Here is a 24,234-nt window from a genome sequence, read left to right on the forward strand (position 1 = left end):
ACAGATGCTACAAACAGTTGATAACTACTTTGAACTGGCCCAAAGACCATCCAACTTAACCTTCGGCTTCCAAGCAACAGTGGCACGAAGAGCTGGCCTGAAGTCTTGCTGTATACCAATCAGTTTATCTGCTTGATCCCAATGACAGCAAGAAGTGAGGACCACTAGCTCTGCTAAAGCTCTTTAAGAGGAGGTTTTGGGCTTTTTTAAAGTTAGTATGGAAATTCACTCAGCTAGTTTTTGAAACTTTCAAGAGACTTATGTTATTTTTTGAAGTTTTTATCTTCCTCGTTCTTGTATTTTGCAAAGCTCAAAAATGTTTAAAATGACAAATGCTTTACAAGTCTGACCAAAAATAAGATTTACAAAAACAGCAATACTAAATTAAGCTTTCCTTGTAACGTCAACATACACTTCTCCACATTTGTATACTAAATTTTTAATTATTCTTTATACATAATCAGAAATAAGCCAGAAAAGTTACTGCGCAAACGGCACCCACTTCTAGAAGTAGATTTAAATGATTTTTGGAAGATATTTCCATTACAATAGGCGTTTGGAAACAGTTCACTCTTTCCCAGACGTGTACCTGATACCTAGTCACAAAACAACTTGCCAAGCTCTTCACCTGTCCTCTTCTCACTAATTTAACCCAGACAATTATTATCAACTTATCATACTTCCAATCATTTTTTTACATGTCGCTTAAGAACAACCTGCATGGCTGCCAGGAAAAAAAGTTATCATCTGTTCCTTATTTTCCAGCAAATCTGAAGCTCCTGCATTGACCAAGCTGCTTTAGACCCAAGTCTCAAGCCACTTGTGAGCTACAGACATCTGGAAGATTTAATATCTGTGAAAACCGGCCTTTTAGGATGAAAATGGGAAGAGTTTCTGACAAGAGAGACATTTCCATCTTGCTTTGATATCTGAAGAAATGTCAGACATTGAAACCTTTGCATTAGTTCAGATACAGTTTCAGTAAAACAGATTATGTATTACCCTATACAAATGACATTCAGGTTATCTACAAAAGGCCAGACTTCCATAATTCAACAATTGTTGTACTCACACATACAATGCAAGAAAGGTTACTTCAGAGACTTCTCTTTTGATTCCCTATAAACTATTTCTTCCCCTATGGCTTCCCTGCCATACCTGTACCATTCCTTCTCTTCTCTACGAGACCACGTGACCCTGATCTCTACTCTGTCTCCAGTTTTGAACAGATTATTTCTCAAACTATTGCTGAGTGTGCTTGACTTTAAAGAGATGCAACAATTGATCTGAGCTGGAAGTTACACATGTTAAAAAGCATACCTATTTTACTTATTTTCCTTCCCTATTGATTCACCTACCCAGCCCTACCAGTTTGACTCAAGAAGAAGTGCACCCTACTCTGATGAAGAGAAAACTACAAGACTTAGAAGTAGTATGAAAGTATTTTTTAAAACGCCTGGAGTATTAGCAAAAACAAAAGAACACTGAATTAGTTTGTGTGTTCTGAGGATCGCTTTACATACATACACACTTCAGTATCTGTGAAGAACAGGAGTACTAATCTGAAGGCCCTGAACATAAAAAATATGATTCATATACTTAGCTGTGCTTACAGTTTGCAGGTAGCTATTGGCTTGAGAATGTTTGACAGTGAATAATGTACATGATAAACATGGGTATTCCTATGTTTGAGGAGGGAAGATCAAGAGAAGGAAAATAACCAAGATAAAGAGTTCTTTAAATCTTGGAATTAAATGTGAAAAACTTACGTAGATATTAAGATACTTCTGCTAAATGTTAGACGTCAAAAGAATCCACAGTTCACCACTTTGAACAAGGATCTCCATATGGGACTTCCGTGGAAGAAGTTCTATATTCTAATCTCATAGCCCTAATAAATTTATATTTTTGCAATAGAAGCCTGAGTGCCCCCATCAGTCACAATAGTCCTATTTGCTATATTTAGAAAGAGCACATTCTAGGCTCCTGAGGGAATACAATCTAAAGAATCAGAAAAGAAACGTGATTATACTCATCACGCAACTGATAAAATAACAGCACATCCATTCTGCTTGTATAAATGCTTCGGTAATCCAAGCAGAATGAAACACAAGTTTTGCATTTACCAGGTACTCACCCTGACGGAGCACCTTCCAGACTACAGTAACATATTAATACAATACTTCACCTCATCAGGACATCCATCCGGTCTCGGTAGTCGTCCATTGTTCTTCAAAAGCTCTATCAAATGAAATACAATCATCTGTCCTTGTTTATCATTGCCAATCATTCGCATGAATTCCTGAAACAAAAGGCCAACTGTCAAATAATTTTTAAAGGAAAAAAAGATGCTGCAATATTCTTACCAAGGGAAAATTCTTATGAGAAGAATAAATAAAAATGAATAAATAATAAATACAATAGTATATAACAATGATAAAATTATAAATTACAAGTCCAGAAAATATAACAAGAATCACACATTTTGTGTGTGTGTGTATAAAAATACATACAAAACTTAAAGCAGTATGTGAAAAATCTTCTGAAAAAAATGTTGATCATCATCTGATGATTAACTAGTTTTAAAAAGGATAAACCTCACACCTAATTCTAAAGAGCTCCCAGAAACGTTAAAACAAGATCCCAATGCTTTGAAAAATCCCAATCAAACACACAAAACACATAATATCATACCGCTGTATTGAAAAAAAAAAAAAAAAAAGAGATTAACAGGATTAATCAGTAACTACAGGCCAGAAACAGCACCATAACTAAAGCCAACAAAAATGACTTAGCTAAATCTTGCTATCCAAAAATCAACATAACCCAAAAAGTAGATTAAAATCTCACTCAGACTGCCAGAGATCAAAGTAAATGAGGAAGTACTATTAACGGAAAATAATTTCTAAGTACAACATAAAGGAATTCTTTTCCTCCAATGCTACATAAATTTCTTCAATGATCCTTGACATTAAAATGTGAAAATGGTCAAAGTTGGGGAAACAATGTGTAATTAAGAAGACTATGACAGTTAAACAGACCTCTTTAGCTAACTGGTAAAATTAATTTTTCTTGATACATACCAATAGGGTAGCCAACCTGATGAAGTAGTGAATGCATACACAGAGTTGATTTATTCAAAGTATATTCTACCTGAGCCCATGACTTACTCTACCACTTTCCATTTCATAATCCTTCTGAAGAAGAACTCCAGGTGTCTGCAATGTTTATGTTATTATGCAGGAAGAGCTGCCCCCTGCCTTGACATTCTTCCTTGATAGCTTAATCATTGTATCAAATTACTAAAAGGTCCACTGAGGTCAACGCAGAGATTTTCCAAGTGCATTTTTGCCTGTCGTCACTGTTCATCTCTCAAAACTACATTTGCCAGGACTGAGACACTGGCTGAGAGTGAGGGCAGCTCCAGTAAATATATAAAGGCTCAACTCTCCTCTGTTATGCCTGCAGAGGACTGCTAGGTGTAAGTAAGACCATGAATCTCATTTCCAATTGGAGAACTGTTGTTCAGTGTACAAGTAGTATTTTTCTCCATCCACTATAAATTTGTCTTTAAAGGAGCCTGTCAACAGTCTGCAAAAAGCCATTCTCTTTCGTTCTTGAACTTCAATTACTTACTAACTTGGGTTCTGGTAAAATAACAACATAACCTTAAGTTACCTTATTAAAATCAACTTAATTTTAATGTATTTGTTTGGCTTAGCCTTAGATTTGGAATGGCATGAAAAATACACATCATGTTGCAATGAAACAGTTGCATCTGGGATTACTCTCCACAAATGACAAGAAAGAACAATCTATAATGAGAGATTTTAAAATCTTTTTCAAACAGGAGTTACAGGATGGATATGATATGCACAGACTATCAGGTAATTTTCAGATCTCCCTTCCTCCTTATGGCTTGATACTAACACTTTTCAGCATGTTGCTTCTTCTGATTGGATGCTGCCTCATAAACACTAGGGTATCTCCAGAAAAGGATCAGTAAATATCAACCTATTTAGGTGTAGGGACAATCTATATCTTTTAAAAAACTTAAATAAACAAATAAAAAACCCACTCTCAGAACCATTAACTGTGTACTTACAGCTGGTGGGCTTTTGCTCTTGTCAATATATGTGAAGAGTTCATATAAGACCACACCAAAACTCCACACGTCTGAGGCCACAGAAAATTTGCTTTCTGTCAGAGATTCTGGAGCATACCTGCAACACATGGTAAAAGCAATATTGTTCTGTGTAACATGTATCTTTTTGGTTTTGAAGATATTTCTTTTAATAAGACTGACTTTTTTTTTTCCCATGAATAAGTGTTTTTTGTTCATAGGCATTAGCACATTCTCATTTCCTTCCACTGCCTTCACTAGTAACTATTCTTTTAATAATAGTTAATTGGCACTGAAAACACAAACCACCTTAAACAAACACAGTTAGCAATAACTATATTCAAACTTGGTTTTTTTCAACAAAGTTGTAGATATTTTTGTTATCTGTAGTTCGAATAAACAAGATTTTGATGCGATAAGGCCTGGAAAGAAAGACAATTATAGCCAGTAAGCATCCTTCTTCCATCATGTTCAGTAAGCCTTGAACTGTGTACCAGGTACTTCTGGACTTAAATTTTACAGCTCACAATAACATCTACTAAACTGCCATTTTGTATTATTTATTCTTTAAATATGACACTGTTACAGTGCCTAAGGCAGACTAAAATATAGACTATAATCATGTGCACGGAATGGCATTTTCTTTTGCTACCAGGACATAAAATGTTTTTTATCATAGTTATTTGCCAGTGTATTTTCTAAGGTATTTCTACATCTTTATAGAACAGAACTGAAGTATATATTTTGTATTCTGAACACAGTCTACCAATTTTCATTTCATAATCTTTCAGTCTCCCACAGGCTACACAGAGTATTCTTTTCCTTTCCAAGCTAAATGCACCTCGTTGGGAGCTTTACTGCATTTTGGAGCAACTTAGACCTCCTCTGGAAGCTCAGTGCACAAATACAGACATGTCCCCAAATACTGAACCCAGCACTTTATCCTTGCTAATTACAGCCTGTGGCATTTAACTCCACTTGGTCAATAGAGGTTCTATACAACAGATCTCAGGTAGAAAATACGAACAACCAGTGTTTAGGGAACTGAAAGGTCAAAAATTTTGAAAGCATCCTGGATAATAGTCCTTTCAGATTTCTTTTGTCTTTGAGTATCTTTCCTGTTGCAGTCTATTTCTTTTAAATATTTTGGTAATATTTAGGGGGATTTTTTTTTTTAAATCTGTTTAAAAGTCCTACAGTTACATGCTGTTCTGTAAAGTCAAACATCAGGCATGTGACTTTGACAATGATGGGCAAATGACTTGGAGTTTGCACTTAAAAATTCCATAATGTGCAAAACAATTGTCTGAAACTGCAAAAACTGAAAACATGCCATGATTTCATATACCAAAGGAAGACTTACCAAAATATAGGGCTTTCACCAGGTTCTTTCACTTTGTAGTATTCCTTGTCTTGGGGCAAGACTTTTGTCAATCCAAAGTCTCCAATTTTAACTCGGTTCTCATTCTCAACCAAGATATTTCTGGTTGCTAAATCCCGGTGAACGTATCTTTTTGTACCCAGATACTCCATGCCCTAGGTGAAAAGTTCACAAATGCAACAAGGAAATACCATTAAGTAGCTGCACTTTCCCTGAAGAGATGAATTAATGTCAAAGTTAAAACCAAACACAGATTGTTACCAAAATCGGTGTGCTTGAACATTTGTAATTCTCTGAGGAGTTTTGATTTTTTCATGATCATCCTGAAGACCTGTAATATCTCAGTGCTTCTTTTATATATGCGTACATACACGCACACACACACATTAAGAACCTTTTTCTTTGTACCTTCTGAATACAATTCCTTTCCCAGAGTCTCCTGCCAATACCTGCACTATCTGCAAAGGTGAAAATCCACTTTCCAATCCTCCATCAGATACCTCTGTCTCAGAGACCAGGGTCCTGAGATATGTTGCCACTATTGTTCCTTCAGGCTTTGGATAAAGCTTTGGATAAGGCCTGAAGACTTATATATGCAAGCTTCACAGCTTCTTACGAAAATGAACAGGGCAGGCACATTATGACCCTTCAGGTAGTAGGCTGAGATGGCCACAGAATAAAACAGGTAAGTTGCTGCAGCCTTTGTGTGTTCAAAAATCCTTGTTGCTTCTTTACTCTGTGAAAGATTCACTGTCACCATCCTCCTAGGTGGTGCCAAGTGTTAGACTCTTCCAACTCTTTGCCTGAAGGATGATTGTTTTCTTACTTACCAGCACTGATAACGAGTTTTGTTGCAGAAACAATAGTGAGAGAATTTCTTATGCCTGTTACTAGAGAATGACTTCTGGTTTTGGAGACACAGATCAGAGGGCTTTTTAACCCACTTTGAGTGGGTGGTCACACGTTCAGTCCTTCCTCTCTGTGAAAAGACTGACACTTCCCACAGATTTGGGAACATTTTCTGTTTTCCAACCTCATAGCACATTGCTTGCCCATCAAGGAGGTTTTGCTGGAGACTACGCACACAGCCTTGCTTCAGTGAAGCACGTGAATAGGTAAGATCAGCTTTACAGGTGCATGCAGCATCCTTCTGTACATGTCCCAGGTTCTAAGAGGTTCACTTGAGTGAGTCCAGTTTCAAGTAGGGAACTATCAAGCTCTGCACACTACCTGGAGAAGATCTCAGCTCTTGCCGAGACTCTACTGACCAATACTTCTCAGGCCATTTCTGCAGATATTGCAGAAGGAAAGTCTTCTGCTCTGAATGTGGCAGGGCACATTACCAGACATAACAGTATGTGAGAGTTACATACCCTGAAGAATACTCAATGTTAAATAACCTGCTGTTTCCACATCTTTGATGTGGGTATTGGCAAAAGGAATTAAAAAATATTTCTGGTACATGCCTTGAGGGTGTAGGGCGCTGTCTTTTTTTTTGGTGGTGTTTTTTTTTTTTTTCCCTCTTTTCTCTCCTCTCCTCGCACTGTTCCCCCCCCCCCTTTTCTTTTTCTTTCCCCAAACTACCGAACATGCAATGAAATCTAAGGTGTCCATAGTTTCTTTTATCTAAAGCATAATAACAGAGTAAAACCAGGGTAGGCGTAAGCCCTCTGAGGAAATGAGATATCACAATAAAGATTAGGTGTTTGCCCCTCTTTTCAGAATTTTGTGAAAGATGTTCAGTACCAACCATTGAGACTAGCAAATAATTTATTGCAGCTTTGGCACTTCTGTGGCCTCTAGTTCTTCGTACAGAAATCGGATATCTTTGCTCTTTCTGCTAAATTAGCTAATATTATTTACATTTTAAAGTAAACTTCTCGAACATATACATGCTGTTACAGTGCTTTTATAGTTGAATGTCCAAGATTTGAAAAATCGGTTATAGTATGTTACAAACAGTTTGCCTGGGCAAGTATATTTTACCTCAGCTCTGATTAGGGTGAAAAGAGGTTTTAATTCTTCTGAAAGAAATATCAGCTAAGCAAGCTATAAAATAAACAACAACAAATGCAGTATATTCTGCCTCAATCAGTAGACCAGCCAGTCTCAGCATCCTGTATTAAGATACTCAGAAGTTTGTTCAGTTCTTGAGTACACGAAAATGTGTTATGTTTTTTAGGGTTATGTGGTGCGAGCAGCCCAACAGTATTATAAAAGATACATCAAAATAGCCAATGATGGTTGTTTTAAGACAAATGAGACCAAAGAGATAAAAATTTGTTGAAAAATATCAATCATTTGCAATTTCCTACCTTGCATATCTGAGATGCATACAGCAAAAGCTTCTTGTGGTCCAGCCTCTCCTTATGTTTCTGCAGATAATCTCGTAAACTTCCATATGGTAAATATTCCATAATTAACCTTAGATTCCTACGACCTTTTAAAACAACAACAAAGAACACAATTTTTCTGTCATTTTCCAATAACAAGTTTTGAAATATATTTACAAATGTATATGAATAAAAGTAATAGAAAATAGTCTTAATAGCAAAAAACTAATTTATGATATGTACGTCACTACGCAATTTTTCATGTAATAGTTGACTGCATTTGTTCAGGAAATGCCACTTATTTAAACAAAACAATAATGTGGATATGCTTGATATACAGAGCATCACTAATCAGGATTGTTTCATCAATACTTCAGCTACTATTCCTAAAGCAAAGCAAAACTGCCACATGTATATCTGTCTTTATGTAACTCCTTCTCATTGCTGAACTGTAACTCAGAATGGCAACTGACATCAACTGGTTAGCAATTTTACCATCTTCAAAAACTTAGTCTGAGTTTGAACCCAATAGCCTTCGTTTTACAGCAGATCCTGAGCAGAACCAATGTTTTCATTCATCAACTTTAACAGCATCAACAATTCACTCAAACACGTCTGTTTCTGAAACTTTCTCCTGTCTAGTCTTTTACCATATAGGCTGTACAACAATTAGTAATATCCAGACTGGGACATTACATTGAGCAAAAAACAATAACAGCTACAAAATGGTTGCATTTTCCTACTTAATCCTAAATACTTCTTTCTAGGAAGACTTTTGTGCTTTATGATAAAGGAACTGGGTAACTAGCCAAAATCGTACTTTCTCTAAATCAATCAAATTATGCAATACGCTGACTGAATAAAATGTCCACGTTGTGCTGAGTAGTACACGACAGACACTGCTTCCTTTGGTTTGTACTCTCTAAGTTCTGGTAAACTTAGGACCAGTCAGTGACTTTCATAAACACTTATCTCTCTGAATTTCTCAGTATGCTTGCTTAGGTGTACACCTGAAGGTATATTCAACATAGTACATACCTGCGCTGTAGCATACTCCTTTGTATTTAACGATGTTATCGTGCTGCAGAGATTTAAGTATTTCAATTTCTCTTTCAAAGTCCCTAAGGTGCTCTTCTGTGCTATGCTGCAGCTTTTTCACAGCCACCACCTCCCCAGTGTTATCCTGCAGGGGGTCATACCGGCACATTTCAACACTGCCAAAATTTCCCTAGATCACAAATGGAAATACTTGAATTAAAAACAAGTCCACATCATTGTCTCTTCCTTAATGCTTGTTCATACTGCTTCCGTGCTCACTGTAGCAGCATTTAAGGTGACCGCAATTAATTAAGTGGAATGCCACAAAACTTCCCTGAGAAAGAAAGAGTGCAGGATCACAGCTAACAGTTCCATAAAGAAGCAAACAGCATGAGAGTAAAGGAGGCCAAGGAGAGGGGGTAATGTCCATTCATTTTCTTCCTCTTCTTTACAAATTTCCACTTGCACTTCCAAACTGTCAGTTGGGATACTGCTTTACCTGCCCGTGCAAAACCCCCTGCATTTAGGTTCCTCTTGGTTCTTAGTTCTCCTGTTTCTTGGTGGTTCCTCCCTCATTTGTTTCAATGTTCTGCCTTCATCCCTGATATGTTCTTTATCTGCCTTTATGCAGCGATCACCTACCCATTCTGTTCTTCTCCCTGTGCTGTGCTACCATTTACAGTCAACAACCGAACACCTGCAAATAGAAGTAGTTTTGCTGCTTCACTTTCAGGCTGGCTTTTGCTAGTACATGGAGTCAAAGGAATATATAGCTATCATGTCAATAAAAAACATAAACCAGCAAGGAACCATTCTGGAAAAATGCTACTTGGGTGAGGATCTGCCAGCTGCACTTGGTCATCTGTCTCGGCATGCTTCCACACAGCCAGGCTGCAATGACTTGCAGTACTAGTAACCAAATCACAGAATCACAGAATCTTCAGAGTTGGAAGGGACCTCTAGAGATCATCTAGTCCAACTCCCCTGCTAGAGCAGGATTGCCTAAAGCACACCCCTCAGGGCTGCATCCAGGCGGGTCTTGAAAATCTCCAGAGAAGGGGACTCCACAACCTCCCTGGGCAGCCTGTTCCAGTGCTCTGTCACCCTCAGCCTAAAGAAGTTTTTCCGTGTATTTGAACGGAACTTCCTGTGTTCCAACTTGTGCCCATTGCCCCTTGTCCTGTCACTGGGACCACTGAAAAGAGTCTGGCACCATCCTCCTCCAAATGCTGATTTCTAAAACCTAAAAATTTCAATGCCTACCTATATCTCAAAGACGTTACTGAATTTAGGGACTGCACATTGAGACTTCTAGAATATGCATGCACAAAAACCCCAGCCCCAGTAGATCTATGCAGGACATTTTAAATTAATACCAAGTACTAAAAAAAAAAAAAAAATAAGATTATGTCAGATGCAGCTCTGCATTACTGAAAAAGATTTTAGCTTTTTGGTGTGACTGAATTAATTATACTTTCTACCTTCCGATAGAAGAAAGCTACCTTTCTTCTATCGAATTATATCGTGAAACCAAAAAAGATCCAAAAGAAACTACATGTTCAGATATTACTGAAATTTTTAATTTCTGCAACAGAAGTTCCAATGTAAATAATTGTACATGGGGTCATCAGAAGACAACTGAAAAAGATAGTTCTTTCCTAGTCAATTAGAGATTTTTGAAACATACTACCTTGCCAAGTTGCTGTAAAAACTTCAGATGTCTTTCTTCGAATTGTGTTGGGTCCCGATCTTCAAAAGCACCAGAAAATCCAAGTGCTCCAATTCTCATATTTGGCAACATATCACTTTCTGTCAACAGCTCGTAATCTGAGGGGTAGGAGGAAGAAGGGAAGAGAGAAAGGGAACAGGAGGCACAGAGATGTGAATAGGTGAATGAAGACACTTACTACAATCATGGCATGTTCTACCTTTGCTTGGCATACCCCAAACTCAGTAGAATATTAACAACTACCTTAATTTCTATATAATAATTTGCAGTAAAAGACAAAGATGTATTACAAAAAAGCCAAATGACTTGAATCGACTCATAGTGAGTCTTGCTTTTATTTCCTTATTTTCTTTTTTGCAGGCTATTGTACTTCAAATTTAGCAACTATTTTGCAACAACTCCACTACTGCAGAGGGGGAAAGTGTAAGCTTCACAAGGGCTTGTGATAATATGCACCTACCACTTGGAAATAAGAAAGATACCTACATATTTTATAGAGGAAAAAGACAGTCACAAACATAATATACTTGGTTAAGAGACCAGAATGTTTGGGATAGACATTAATCAAACCAGAAAACTGCTTTGAATGATAATCATAACTTTTAATGTGTTCTCTTTTAGAACAAACTAAAATAGCAGTAACATACAGTCCTCACAAATTCAGATTTCTGAGGCTGCTTCGGAGAGTGGTTGTGGGTCAACATACCAAAAGGGAATGCACAGTATGAAAATGAAACAATAGGAATCAGGGATCTTTTTGTCTGGAGCGTTCTTGTTGTATCACAGACTCACCTGGAGTGAACAAACTATTCAAGTCACGTATAATTGCTCTAAATGAAGGCCTGAAGTCTGGCTCATAATCCATACAGTTGTTTATAAGGTTTGCTAGTTCTGTCCAGTTGGGGGCAGGAAGCTGGTGCCTATCCTCATAAAACTGTAGTTTCTGGAATTAAAAAGATAAAAGCCATTTTAATATACAACCACAAAGAGGTGCAAAAGCCTTAACATTCTCACCAGAGCAGCCAGACCTGTTTTCTCATCAAATGTACATCTGGCCAAACTTATATCAAAAGCCAAAGCTGACAATGTGGCAACACTGGAATAATGTAATCAGTTCTGAAATTACCAGTCAGTTACTGGTAGTGGATATAAAAACAGAAAATGATAATGGGAAAGATGGTATCTCCTTTGTTGGTAATTTCATTAAAACCTCAACTAGATCAGGTCCAGCAGAAAATACTATCCACCTGTGAGCTGGCTGAGCTCCTCCAGTTGTAAAAAGCTTCATGAGTTATTATGAAAGAATGTGGATCAGTACAGGAAAGAAGGGCCACTTCTGAAATACTTACGTACCTATAAGTTAGGTCTAGGCAGACCTTGGAGCTTATGGGAAAAGCTGATTATAACATGAGAGAAATCAGATCAGGCTTAGTGAGAAAGTAACAGTCCATTTATAAAAATACTACTACAAGTCTTTTTGTAGCACAGTAAAGGAAATAATCTTTTTGCTTCCAACTAAGGAAGCAAATACATAAGAAATAATATTTTTATGGAATGTGTTTCCTCTTCAACCCCTGCCCCTAGCTGAGACAAAGTTACCATTGCTGGTTTAGCTTAAATAGTAGAATTGTCTGCAACACACAAAGTCTTACGGTATTTGAGGTGTTCAATTACTAGAAAAATGCCAAAAATCAAAATCCATGTACATTGCTAGGAATACTTTTTGTTTAAAGTGATACACTGTTGCAACAAAGCAACAGAAACATGAATAAGATAATATAGGCAACGCTGTACTTTGTCCCTGTAAAAATCAAAACAAACAACATAAACCCAAACCTCAAATTATCACTTCTGATCATTATGAGTAAAAATGTCCTTTTCCTACAGTAGTCATGGGCCACACCACTCTACATACTTATGTATTTACAACAGCAGATGTTTTAAATTAGAAGCATCCAAAGAACTTTCATGACTGCAGACCTAGGAATACTTACTCTTGAAGAATCCAGTGCACTCAGAGGTTTGTCTCCTCCACTGCAGATTTCCCACAAAGTAGTACCAAAACTCCATTTGTCGGTGGCCAGGCTCAATTGTTTGGGATTCTCAATACATTCAGGTGGAACCCATGGTATTCTCTCAAGAAGAACTGTGCAATCACACAAAGGAAACTTCATGTTAAGATGAATAATAAAACCAGAAAATTCTATAACATACTTGATATAGTAAAAGTTACTTTAGTTTACATAGGTATTTCATTCTATAATATGCTTTTAATACCTTTCTAAGTTTTTGTTCCTGCCCAAAAAAAAAAGCTACAGAATATGTACAAAAATAATAGTTATAAATCAGAGTGGAGGAACACAAGTTTTATTGTAAAATGAGCCTAATGTTATAAAGCTTCCTTAACATCATTTCCACATTATAATTTTGCTCCGACTTCTTAATTTCCCCCAACATTACCAAGATTTAGTAGCTGGAACAAAGGAACTATATGGCAAAGAGTAAGAAGTACTTTGCTCATGGTTGGCACATTACAGCACATCAAAAGATGCCATAACAAGGAATTCCATAATATTTGATTTTTTAAACTTGATACTAATTGTAGTAACAAGTTAAAAGATGGTATTGTACTGATGTAGATCTAGAGCTCCTTAAAAAGAGAACCGTTAAGATTAATGTAGGCTTCTCATTTAAAAAGGGAGAGCTTAAACAGTTTATTGGAAAATAATAACTCTGCATTGCTTATAGTCTTTTAGATGTATTATTTCTTTTGGCATGTATAAATTTACCAAGTATAAAGTGTGTTCATTTTTCCAAAATGATTAAAAAGACTATATAAAGAATAGTAAGGTTACTTCAGTTTCATTAGCATAACAACCTTGCACACTCTTTTCATTTCATTTAACTAATGTTACTGTTTATAAAGCATTAGAACAGCCTCAATGGCAGATGATAGTCCAGTATTTTTAGGATCATCAAGTGGTGACGCTTCAAGTATTCACCAAGAAATGCACTGAAGATGATTTTCAACTGCCAGGCAGCATTTTCAAAAGTCCTTTTACTTTCAACTCTGAAAGCTTCTTCAAGCTATAAAATACATCAATTTAATCTTGATCAATAATAGGATACAAAGTCCAGCAGCTACCTGCAAATGCAACAGACCTACTCATGGTGCATTATAGCATCCTAATAGTACTGCCAGTGAAAAAAAAAGTTGAAAATGGGAACAGCAGGAAAAAACCCCTCATACAATGGAGAACTGTGGCTTTATTTCCTGTAGCTATTTGCTGATAAAGAAGATACACTTGAAACTGCTGACTAGGACTGCAGATATTTTGAAGTGACAGATGGATGAAGGAACTTACTATAATAGAAGTACCTTAGATGGTGGTCAGAAAAAAAAACCAACCCAAACTTATTTTTCAAGTCAGAAGCATTAAACAAGAAAGCTGACACAAAGACTTACTATCTCTTGGCAAAACTGTGATACTAATTCCAGGATCACTTAGTTTTATAAACGGAAGGTTTCCAGACTTCCTGTCTTCCTCTCTGATAAGCAAGATGTTTTTCGCACAGACATTCCCATGAACAAGGCCTTTATCCTCCTATGAACAGGAATGCACGTTTTACATACTGTCAAAAAAAATCTTACAGTTGAAGAGGTATTTTAAAAGTATTAAAAAACCAGTACTTTACAGGACAAGGGAAACATCAGCAAAGAAAATAATGATCATAGATTAAGTTAATCAAATCTCAGACATTTTTTCAGCTCCTCTCAGAGTTATAGTTTCTAGCCAATTTTCATTTATTTTAATTATTTACCTACAGTTTCAAGTTTAAAATTATTTGATGTACGTTAACTCTGAAGAATACTGATCCATCAGTATGATCCTTTTAAAATGAATACAAGAACATTTAAGCTCTGTTAAAGTGAAGAATCATCTAATCGCATATCTTGTCTCGAATAACAGCCTTTATGTTGAATCAAACAGACTGTAATGTTGGGATCTAATGCACAAAAAGAATGTACTAGCAGTTTGAACAGTACAATGGCTTCCCTTCCCAGTGGTTAACTACTAACACTACCAGGAAATAGTTTATGTCTAGCATCATGAGCTGAGGTGGGAAAACAAGGAAGGTTAGATTCCTGAAGGGAGGGAGAGGGTGGGGGGGGAAATTATTACTAGAAATATGTCTTTATTTCACACTAAAACACAAAGCATTAAAAAAGAATGGGAAATTAAATTGCACTTTGTGCAAGATACAAAGATCTGTCCTTGTCTGTCCACTAACTACCTGTTACATGCCTAGCCTATCTTCAAATACCCTCCAGAGTTTCATGTAGTAGCATAATAGCTCAGCCATTCTACATGTATTAGCCAGAAACGTTTGAATTCAGCCATTACCAAAACTGGCGAATAAACTACTTACCAGAAAATGCATGGCTAATGCCAACTGTTTGGCTACTTCAAGCTTCCACAAGATAGTGATGACGTTTTTGTTCTTTTTCAAATATGTGTCCAAGGATCCAAATTTTACATATTCTTGTACAAGGATGTCTGATTTAAAAATGGTAAACAAAGTAACAATTAAAACCAACAACAAATAATGGAATTTCAGGACAGATTCATTACTCTAGTACTACTCATCCCTTTCTTTGATATCTTGATAGGTGAACTAACTATAAATTTGAAGCTATATGACATCTGAGTATGCCACAAATATTCTACGTTCTTTATAGTTCTTCAGGGTATGGAAGTTTGCCTGATTTCTTCTTCAATGCAAAATTACTGGATTTAATAGTTTTTCAGAGAACATGTTTCCACCTTAACAAATTCAGTGGGCATCCTTCCACCCTCACTTGAAATGCACAATAAATAATGTAACTTCTAATAAAGCATAACAGTGTACAGCAATATCAATGTAGTGAGCCAAATAACATCCAAGTTGTTCACTTAAGCGCTGTTTAAAATCTATATTCTTCGTGAAAAAATATGATTTGCTGACAACAGATGCTCTTCTTAAAAACAGACTAATATTTGCTCTAAAAAAAAAAAAAATGTATATATATGACATATGCCTCCACGCGGCCTTCCAGCGAATAACTCAAGAAACAACATCCATTTCATAGTAATGCACAGTCTTCATCAGTTTCAATACAACAATTTCAAATTGTGTGACTGAACTCTTGCCTTCAGCTGCAAGATGCTCACATTGCAGCACTTCTCATTTAGACTCTAAAGCCACTGGAAACTGGTATACTTGGTTATAACAAATAAACTGTTTTTTATAACAAATTAATTTTATAGACAGCAAACTTATTGTTTTCTTACAATTATGTGAGGTAACTTGCATCAAATTTGTACATCAAGTGTGTAACTCAAAAAAAACCAAAACAGCCTCTCTTCCTATTTTGTAGTAACTGCCTCTTACTAAACTGGAGTAAATCTCTTGCCTTCAGAAATAGAGCCGTCTATGGAGGCCAACTGTGATCTAAAGCAGAAATAAGTAACATCTTTGGATAAATTTTTTTTTAAATTGGACATGTGCTCTACCTGAAATTTTATATATAGTCCCTGTGTGTGGTACAATGAATAAACTAGAAAAAGCACTTGCAGGCATTTCTGTGAAGAAACTGGTGTAACAAGTTCTTGGCCAAACATGGTGCTGTGCCATTTTCCAGCCTCCTAGGAGAAGCAACTCCTGATACAGAATCCGCCCTCCCTTTTGCACATTCCTTCCCTCTTAATGCAGGCAACTGTCTACACAGTTATGCTTATACAATTACTATAAAATGCTTCTTTTTGCTACAAATTTGTAATCACGGGGGGGGGGGGGGGGGGGGGGGGGAACAAAAATGTTTAGGGCAAACTGACATTTCTGCCCAAAGACTGAACGAAGAGGAAAAACTGCCAAAGTGAGACCCAGCAGTGCATATTTGAAGATAGCGCATACAAGCATATGACAATCATCCAAAATTCACATTTCATTACAAGATGTTATAAATGTATTTCAGGTGTTCTTAAAAAACCTTATTAATACATAGTCGCAATGCAGTAAGCTGAACTGAAAATACATTCTACTTCTGTAGACAATGCAAAGGTTTTACCTTTGTTAACATTTCATAGTGTTTTTGTTGAGTAATGGGACCTCATGCTTTCAGAACGGGATCTCTAAACCAAACTTCCCAAAACCGTCTGTGCTCACAAAGTCAGCACACACACGACAGGGAAAGGGTAGCAGTTTCTGTGTTTCTGATCATAATAAATGAAGATTTTATTGGGTAGCCAAGCACTTCCCTTTCTAGCTAACCACAGTTGATACAATATGGGTGCAATATTGTGTAATTTTTCTGTCATTTCAAAAGCTCATTTCAGAAGTTCAGCAAAACTTTTCAAAAGTGAGATTTTCAGATACAACAGACATGGCTGCAAGTCATTTACAAAGATTACTATTATACTGACTGTATTTACATGATTTTTCAATTTTTTTTCGTTATCACCATACTAACCAGTTCTCAAGACGCCAAGACCAATACTACCGCAATGTGAATATGTATTGGTTGTCCAGCTGGTGCAACAGGTTGTTTTGTTTAGGTCCCCCCCCCCCCCCCAGCCTTTACCCAGAACCAATGGCAAACTCTAATGACAGCTGTACGAAATTAGTACAAAAAGATAATTTCTACTTACTCTCCTCTCCACATACGCAGACTCCATAATTTAACACCAAATGTTTGTAAGAAAGCTGGCTCATCATACTTGCTGCCTCAAAGAAAGACTTTGAAGAAAGGGAGAGAGAGATCGAGAGAGAATAAATATCAGTGAAAACAAACCCCCAAAAGATTACATGATTTCTAATAAATTTATTAACATATATACATTTTTTAAAACATTTAAACTTTCTTCTCATTGCAAATATCCTATGTAACATATTTTATATTGTTTGTGGTTGATTGAAGTTTTTCTTGGTTTTGTGGGTTTTTTTTGTCTGTTTGTTTTTGGGGTGGTTTTTTTTTGGTTTTTTTGTTTGTTTGTTTGTGGTTTTTTTGGTTTTTTTTAAAATAACTGGTAATTCACATTTCAGAGAGGTCAGCAATCTCTTTTTCTGCAGGCAGGTCTGTCTCCGCATTTTAAAAAGAATCTTTTCTTCTGTGTCAGTTAACTAAGTAAACCACAGACAAATTCATGACACAGTGAATACTCAGTTTCCAATTTATTCTTTCATAATGCACTATTCAGTTTCCAATTTATTTCTTGATAGCACATTATTAAGTTAAAAGACAAGAAGTATTATATCACTCATCCACTACTGCGAGACCTTACCTAACCTTCTCAGGAAGGTTTCAGATGCTTTTACTTCTTTAGTCATTTTTTTATTCTTTTCAGTGGCATCTCCAACTACACTTGCTTGTGTACTGATTATTCACCCAACAAAAAAAGGTCAAAGTTAGCACATTTTCCTTCAGGCGACTATACCTCTGTACTCTTAGTCCTTTTAACAACTGATTTTCACCTAACTTTAGAATGTAGAGTATATTACCCAGCTTATTAAAATTAAAGTATAGGTTATAGTTTCTTTATTGTTTTCAACTGTCGAAATTGTATGCCTACATTGCTTATGAATACTAACTATCTGAAATGTCTCTTCCGTTTTTGCTTACGTTTTCATATAAATTTGTCTTAAGTAACCAAAAAGGTTGGTAAACAATGAATAGTTCCTTTGGCTTGCTGTAAATACAGCTAGATTAATTAGGAATTTGATACAATTATATAATCAAAATGAACAACAAACAGCCATATAAAGTTACATTAATATATTAAGCACTATCACATCTTGTTAAAGTCTTCAAAATTAAATTCTCCCATTCACAATCTTGGGCTCTATTACATTACCAGTGTATTGGTTTCTGCACAAAGGCATTTCAGGCTACCTCACAGCTTCACTCGAGCAGTGAAAAGTGTAAGTGAATACAAATGATTCTACATATGGCAAGTGTTTCTCATACACAGATACTTCGGATTTTTAAAGGCTTGATGCAAAACATTGATTTTACTGGAGAATCAGTATGACTACAAAACATTGAAGATAGTCTACCAAAAGAAAGCAATTTTCCGTAAATGTTGGTGCCTCATCTGTACATAATGAATTTACTGCTAAAAGCAATTCTGTGGCCATTCCACCTCTCCTGTGGTAGTTGCATCGTACAAAGAAACTGTTCTCTCGCAATCAGCGGGTAGCTCTGAATTCTCTGGCAGATGGTGGGGAGAGGGGAAATAAATTACATAAGCGTACTTCCCAAAGCCAGTCTCAAAATCCATCCTCGCAGCATCACAAGGCCAAGAATGAGCTTGGTTCAACATACAACCCTCTACCATATAAAAAGTATTCATTTACTGTAAGAAAAAGTAACGCTCAGCATAGCATGGACAAACGTTATACAGTAGTCAACAACCACACCTACCTCCGAGTAGTTTCTATGCACTTTATCCAGCACCTTTAAAAGAACTTCAGTTTGATGGAGCTGGCCATAGTCTCCCACTTCTTTCCTTACACCTTTGAAAATCTTAGTAAATGTGCCCTGTCCAAGACTCTCCTCCTAAAAGACATTAACAATACAGACGGGAAAAAATCAGAAATCTCTGCCTGTTTTGCAAAAGATCTCTACGACAACTACTCTAAATAGTACATACGCAAATCTTTATAGTTAGCACACCTCTATAATGAGACTGAGGGCACAAGGAAGCAACTATATCATAAACAGCTTAATTATTTGTTCATTTTTGATTGACTCCTCAAGGATCTCAGAAAATATTTTGCTGCAAGAACGAGAGAGGAAGGAATTGCTGTTATTAAGAAGTATTTAGACATCCCTAGATGTGAAGAAAACAACTGCTATTGTAGTCAAAAGGACACTTCTTATTTAAAAAAAAACCCCGAATTATTTGTACTAATGACAATTAAAAAAAAAATTCTTTTCTCTCACAGCTCTAAGTAAAGATCACAGCAAAATCTCCTAGCTCAGAAACAGCTCTTTTGAACACATACTGAGTTTTTTAAAGCTTAGTGTGTATTACAGCAATCATCTGCACGGAAGAAGCAACTAACGGACTTACGAATATCAAGTCCTCATTCCGGATTTTGTGAAAGACCATCTGGTTGACATTATTGTGCCTCTGTAGCGTAGGTGATGAAGGTACATCAGAAACACTATTGCTTCTGAAGACTAGGAGATTTGATTTATCTAGGAGAGGAAAGAAGGTGGAGAAAAGAAAAACAAAGTAAATTTGTAAAATATAAAACTAAAAAAATATGAAACTAAAAAAATTCAGAATGATATAATTATATATAATTAATGAGAAGCTGTTAATCCAACAAATAGAAGGTATCACACTGACATAAGTTTATTCAAAAAGCCACACGGTATTTCATTAAACAAATTCAAAGTCTAATTTTTTCTAATCAGCAAGAACACTTAGGTTCACTCAGCTAATTTAAGCTTCTTAATCACTCCTACTTTTGACAAATACTCTGAAAATATTCCTGCCTTTTTTCACATTTTAAATTCTGCAGTATTTGTAATAACAATCATGAATGGAAAAAGGGAATGTAAGTCTCCTCCTTCTTTTATATTACAAAGTTATACCATTAAAGACGTCCGTACCTTTCTGATGCCTCTTTAAAGCTTTTACATATTTTTGCTTTGGCAGCACTTTAGTGATCCTCACTGCCTTATGTTTAACAGAGTAATCATTCCTTGAGTGAGTCTGAAAAAGCGCTCTTCACAAAGTAGGGCAGGTCTGTTAGTAAAACTAAAACTGAGGCACGTATTTGTGGGTATATGTGTGCATGCATGTGCAATTATATTTATTTAATAATTTACAATTCTGATGCACACAAATTTCTGGTTTTGATGGAAATAAGGCTAAAAAGTTATTCTCTGAAATGTGCACATATCATTGTTAAATCTCTTCTAAGCTTTTGAATCCATTGGCTAATTTCAATCAAATTTAAGAGAGGTAAAAGTGATATCAAATAGTCTGTTCTTTTAAGTTTTTGTTTAAATAGGGACTTGGATAGAGACAAAGGCTAACTAATATTAACTGTAAGTAGTACTACTTACAATAGACAAAACGGGCAAACATTATCAGAATTCATAAAGGACAAAGATATTATGAATAAAAAAGCTAGGTTAAAACCTTTAATGTAAATTCAAGAAAAATCCACTCAAGCAGAAGGTCTGCTCTGTGTGTATTTTTCAGTGCTAAAAAGAAGTTGAACTCACACTGCAGCCTCAGCATAATTCAGCTAATATATCAACAATGAAAGAAATTCACTGGCATTGTTGGTTCTATTGCTTATGGAACTATTCTTAGTGAGAAAGGATACATTTAGTAGCTCCTTCCTTCTCAAGACATGAAAAGGCTTGATTGAAAAAGAAACACTGCTGCACACAACCCACTGCAATTAAGAAACCAGTTTTGCTTCTAATCATGAAACTGGCTACCATGATTCCTTCTGGAAGACCATCTTATACTAAAGTAAAATTTGGTAGGCACTAGGATTGAAAACTATGACTAACAAGGTGAACAAATAGGTCAATGAAATTTAAAAAAATCCACACAAACATAAGTATCTATGCACCTGAGTGTTATTCAACATTAACTTATTTTTAAATCTTTAATCTAAAAGTTGGAAACCCTTCTGTTTAGAAATAATCTTTCTCTTACCTTTTGGTTTTGGAGGACAGCATTTGATGAACTGGAAAATTATGCTGTCAGAACGGACAGTTTCTGTCTGGTAACAGGTCAACAGATCCTTAAGATTACCAAAACTTCTCTTGGTTCCACTAAGATTATATTCTCCATTCTCATTCTTTGTAATTAAGCAGTGCTTATAATCAGTGGTATTGTCACGCTGCAAAGATTTTTTCCGTTAAAAATAAAATTGATCAATATTTAGCACTTGAAAGCTTATTTAAAAGTATAGCACTCTAATAATTAAAGAAGGAATGCTTCAGCAAAATATTACCATAATTTGTTATTTTGTTCTCACTATGTAATATTGATTCTGAGAAAACATGATTCTACTCCCATCACTGGAATTAACATGTTGATGCTAAGAAAAACAAATGTTACGAAAACTGAAAAGATGGAGCTGAGAAAACAGATAATGGATCCTAGGAAAAATCCTTCAGAGCTAGTAATGAAAGCTTCTTCACCTTTAAATAGGGTAACATCAAAACAAAATTTTATTGGAAGCAATAGACCAAATGCTTATGCTCCGTGTTGTTTTGGCAAGCATTTGGAGATCTCAGCTGTATTTCTATTTTTCCGTTGTCTACAGTACAGTTCTAAGCAATTAGTTCCTAGCACAGATTTTCAATATGCACTGAATTATTTTTACAATGAGTCTTGAAAAGATCCCATTAAATATTTTTAAACAAGAGGAGCTCTCAATAGTGCTTTCATGGTCCTTCACGTCAACACTGCAGAAAATGTTCCAACAAATTCTGAATCTCAAAAGCCTTCTATTGGCTTGCCCAGAAAGACTCAGAACAAGAGAAAAAAAAATATTGACTAGGTCAGTTAGTAGCAGGCTTAACTCACAAGCCTGATTCTGACTTTGACTCTCTAAGCTTGCCTGGGGACTGATCTCTTAGTCTAAAAAATTCCATGTCTCACACGCTTCACTGACTGGACACAACATTTTTGTGAAACAGACCTTAAAATGGCTGTTCACTTCTCCTTCAACATTATTTTGTCATTTTCAGAGATGTACTCATATCTGTGACAGTATTTTGCGAACATGCTAGCTTGCTGCAAACCAGCAGGAAACCCCATGTATCACCTTCCCTAGTTAAAAACCAAAAGGTAGTTCTGTTAATTTAATTAAAGAGAAGCCCATCCTTGGAACAAAATCATGCAATTATGTAAAAGCAATATTAAAGTACAGTATTATCACTAACTACAGTCTCACAGAGGAGAGGAACATATGGTTCTTTAGCTGCATGAGAACCACCGACATTACAGGGATGGTTCCCATTCTAGCTAACACCAGATATCCAGCAGATCATCTGCACTGATGTAACAGCTGCCAATTAATCTGACTGGCCCAGCACTGGGCATGGGGACAGGACATGAACCCAGAAGAACCTGTGAAGGAGAGACACTCTCAGATCACCTAGGGCTGTATACTCAGTCAAAGCAAGCCCTATTCAGGAGGTGCAAGGACAGGGGTGGGCAGAAATCCCAGGGAAAAAAATCCAACTAAAAAAACCCAAACCTTAAAAAAAGAAAAAAAAAAACCCAAAATGCTCCACCACCCAAACATTTACTACAGTCCCAAGGGCCATGTCACCACCCTCTGAACTCTAAGGCTCTCTTCCCTCTACGTGTGTTGTTTTCCTAGGCATATGGATGTCATTAGTCATTCTTTACCATACAAATATTTTGATGTTTCTCACAAGACCCTGAAAGTTGGCCAATCTGACAGAAGCAGCTATAGAATATACACAGAAGACAATCATTCTGAAGAGAAAATCCAGAATCATTTACTGAACATCCCAGGATCATTATTATCATGAAATAAAGATTATACAGGTACTATCTAAGGCAGAATACAAACCTCTATAGCAAAGGTGAGGAAGTATTTTTTAAAATCTTTAGGACTGCAACGAAGAACGTAGAAACCAGTCTGATTACCCGCTTTCTTCAGTTTACTGATAGCAAAGTCCATGCTATAGTAAAAAGAAAATGTTTAACATTGCATAATTTCAAAATCCAAGAATAGCAGATATTAACACAACAACAATTCAAACTTTCAAGTTTTACAGCTTCCTTTTATTTTGTCCCTTTATTTTCCAATATTCATGCTGGCTGCTTACGTAGAGAGCAGTATATTAGAAATTCTTAATACCAAAACCAGCACAATTATTTATTAGATGACAAATCCTACAGCCTAAAAAAGTACATTCCCCTACGCTTATGATATGACTTTCAACACCCATTATGGAAGAAGCTGTAATAACACTGACTAATAAATAAGGAAAATATTTGTGTGGGGGAAGAAGGTGGGTTTAACTTGGAAAAGGGCTAACAAGAAAGAGGAGCTGAAAACAAACAAAACATTGTTTGTTACTACAAGAGCCGATTTCCCCTTTAACAAGCCTTGCTAACTGACTATTTCTGTCCAACTCAGGGAATGAGGAATAGAATAGAATGGCTTGAAAATGCCTAGACTCATTGCACATTCTTCTAAATAGCCCTAAATAAAGGCCAGGCTATAGCATTAGTCATTAGTGCAACAAATGTGATTAGAACTATATAGATCTCCATCCCACTCCTCCTTCATCTCTTCTGAAGGTTATAGCCCCTATCCTCTTCCTGTCATTGGGAAATTTACAGAACTACTCTTTATTAGCTGAGTAAACAGTGGTAGTTTCATGCAACATATCTTGTCTGTAACAGCTTTCAAGCTTTCCATAGCTAGAGCAAATATCCATTTTATTCTGCCTAACAAAACATTTCTAAGTTCCCATGTGTGCTTCGGCAAACAATACTACATGAACTATTAAAAAAAAAGTTTAAAAATTCAATGGAGGTACTAAAGTCTTCCTTTAATAAAAAACAAA

General features: G+C 36.1%; 1 protein-coding gene across 15 annotated transcripts in view; it reads right to left on the bottom strand.

Annotated features, from left to right (window-relative positions):
* JAK2 (Janus kinase 2) overlaps nt 1-24,234 on the bottom strand; it is a 100,397-nt gene that overhangs the window by 7,470 nt on the left and 68,693 nt on the right. For all 15 annotated transcript variants that reach the window (XM_054186376.1, XM_054186377.1, XM_054186379.1 and 12 more), the window contains 15 exons: nt 23,229-23,340; nt 21,332-21,518; nt 19,718-19,845; nt 19,066-19,200; nt 17,294-17,381; nt 15,036-15,163; nt 14,071-14,209; nt 12,599-12,750; nt 11,397-11,547; nt 10,566-10,702; nt 8,876-9,065; nt 7,820-7,944; nt 5,487-5,659; nt 4,106-4,223; nt 2,189-2,302 (listed from right to left, as the gene is read on the bottom strand). In XM_054186376.1, coding sequence (XP_054042351.1) covers nt 2,189-2,302; nt 4,106-4,223; nt 5,487-5,659; nt 7,820-7,944; nt 8,876-9,065; nt 10,566-10,702; nt 11,397-11,547; nt 12,599-12,750; nt 14,071-14,209; nt 15,036-15,163; nt 17,294-17,381; nt 19,066-19,200; nt 19,718-19,845; nt 21,332-21,518; nt 23,229-23,340 — 2,077 coding nt within the window. The remainder of the gene's footprint in view (nt 1-2,188; nt 2,303-4,105; nt 4,224-5,486; nt 5,660-7,819; nt 7,945-8,875; nt 9,066-10,565; nt 10,703-11,396; nt 11,548-12,598; nt 12,751-14,070; nt 14,210-15,035; nt 15,164-17,293; nt 17,382-19,065; nt 19,201-19,717; nt 19,846-21,331; nt 21,519-23,228; nt 23,341-24,234) is intronic.

This window comes from Rissa tridactyla, chromosome Z, assembly GCF_028500815.1.
Source record: "Rissa tridactyla isolate bRisTri1 chromosome Z, bRisTri1.patW.cur.20221130, whole genome shotgun sequence".
Taxonomy (NCBI): domain Eukaryota; kingdom Metazoa; phylum Chordata; class Aves; order Charadriiformes; family Laridae; genus Rissa; species Rissa tridactyla.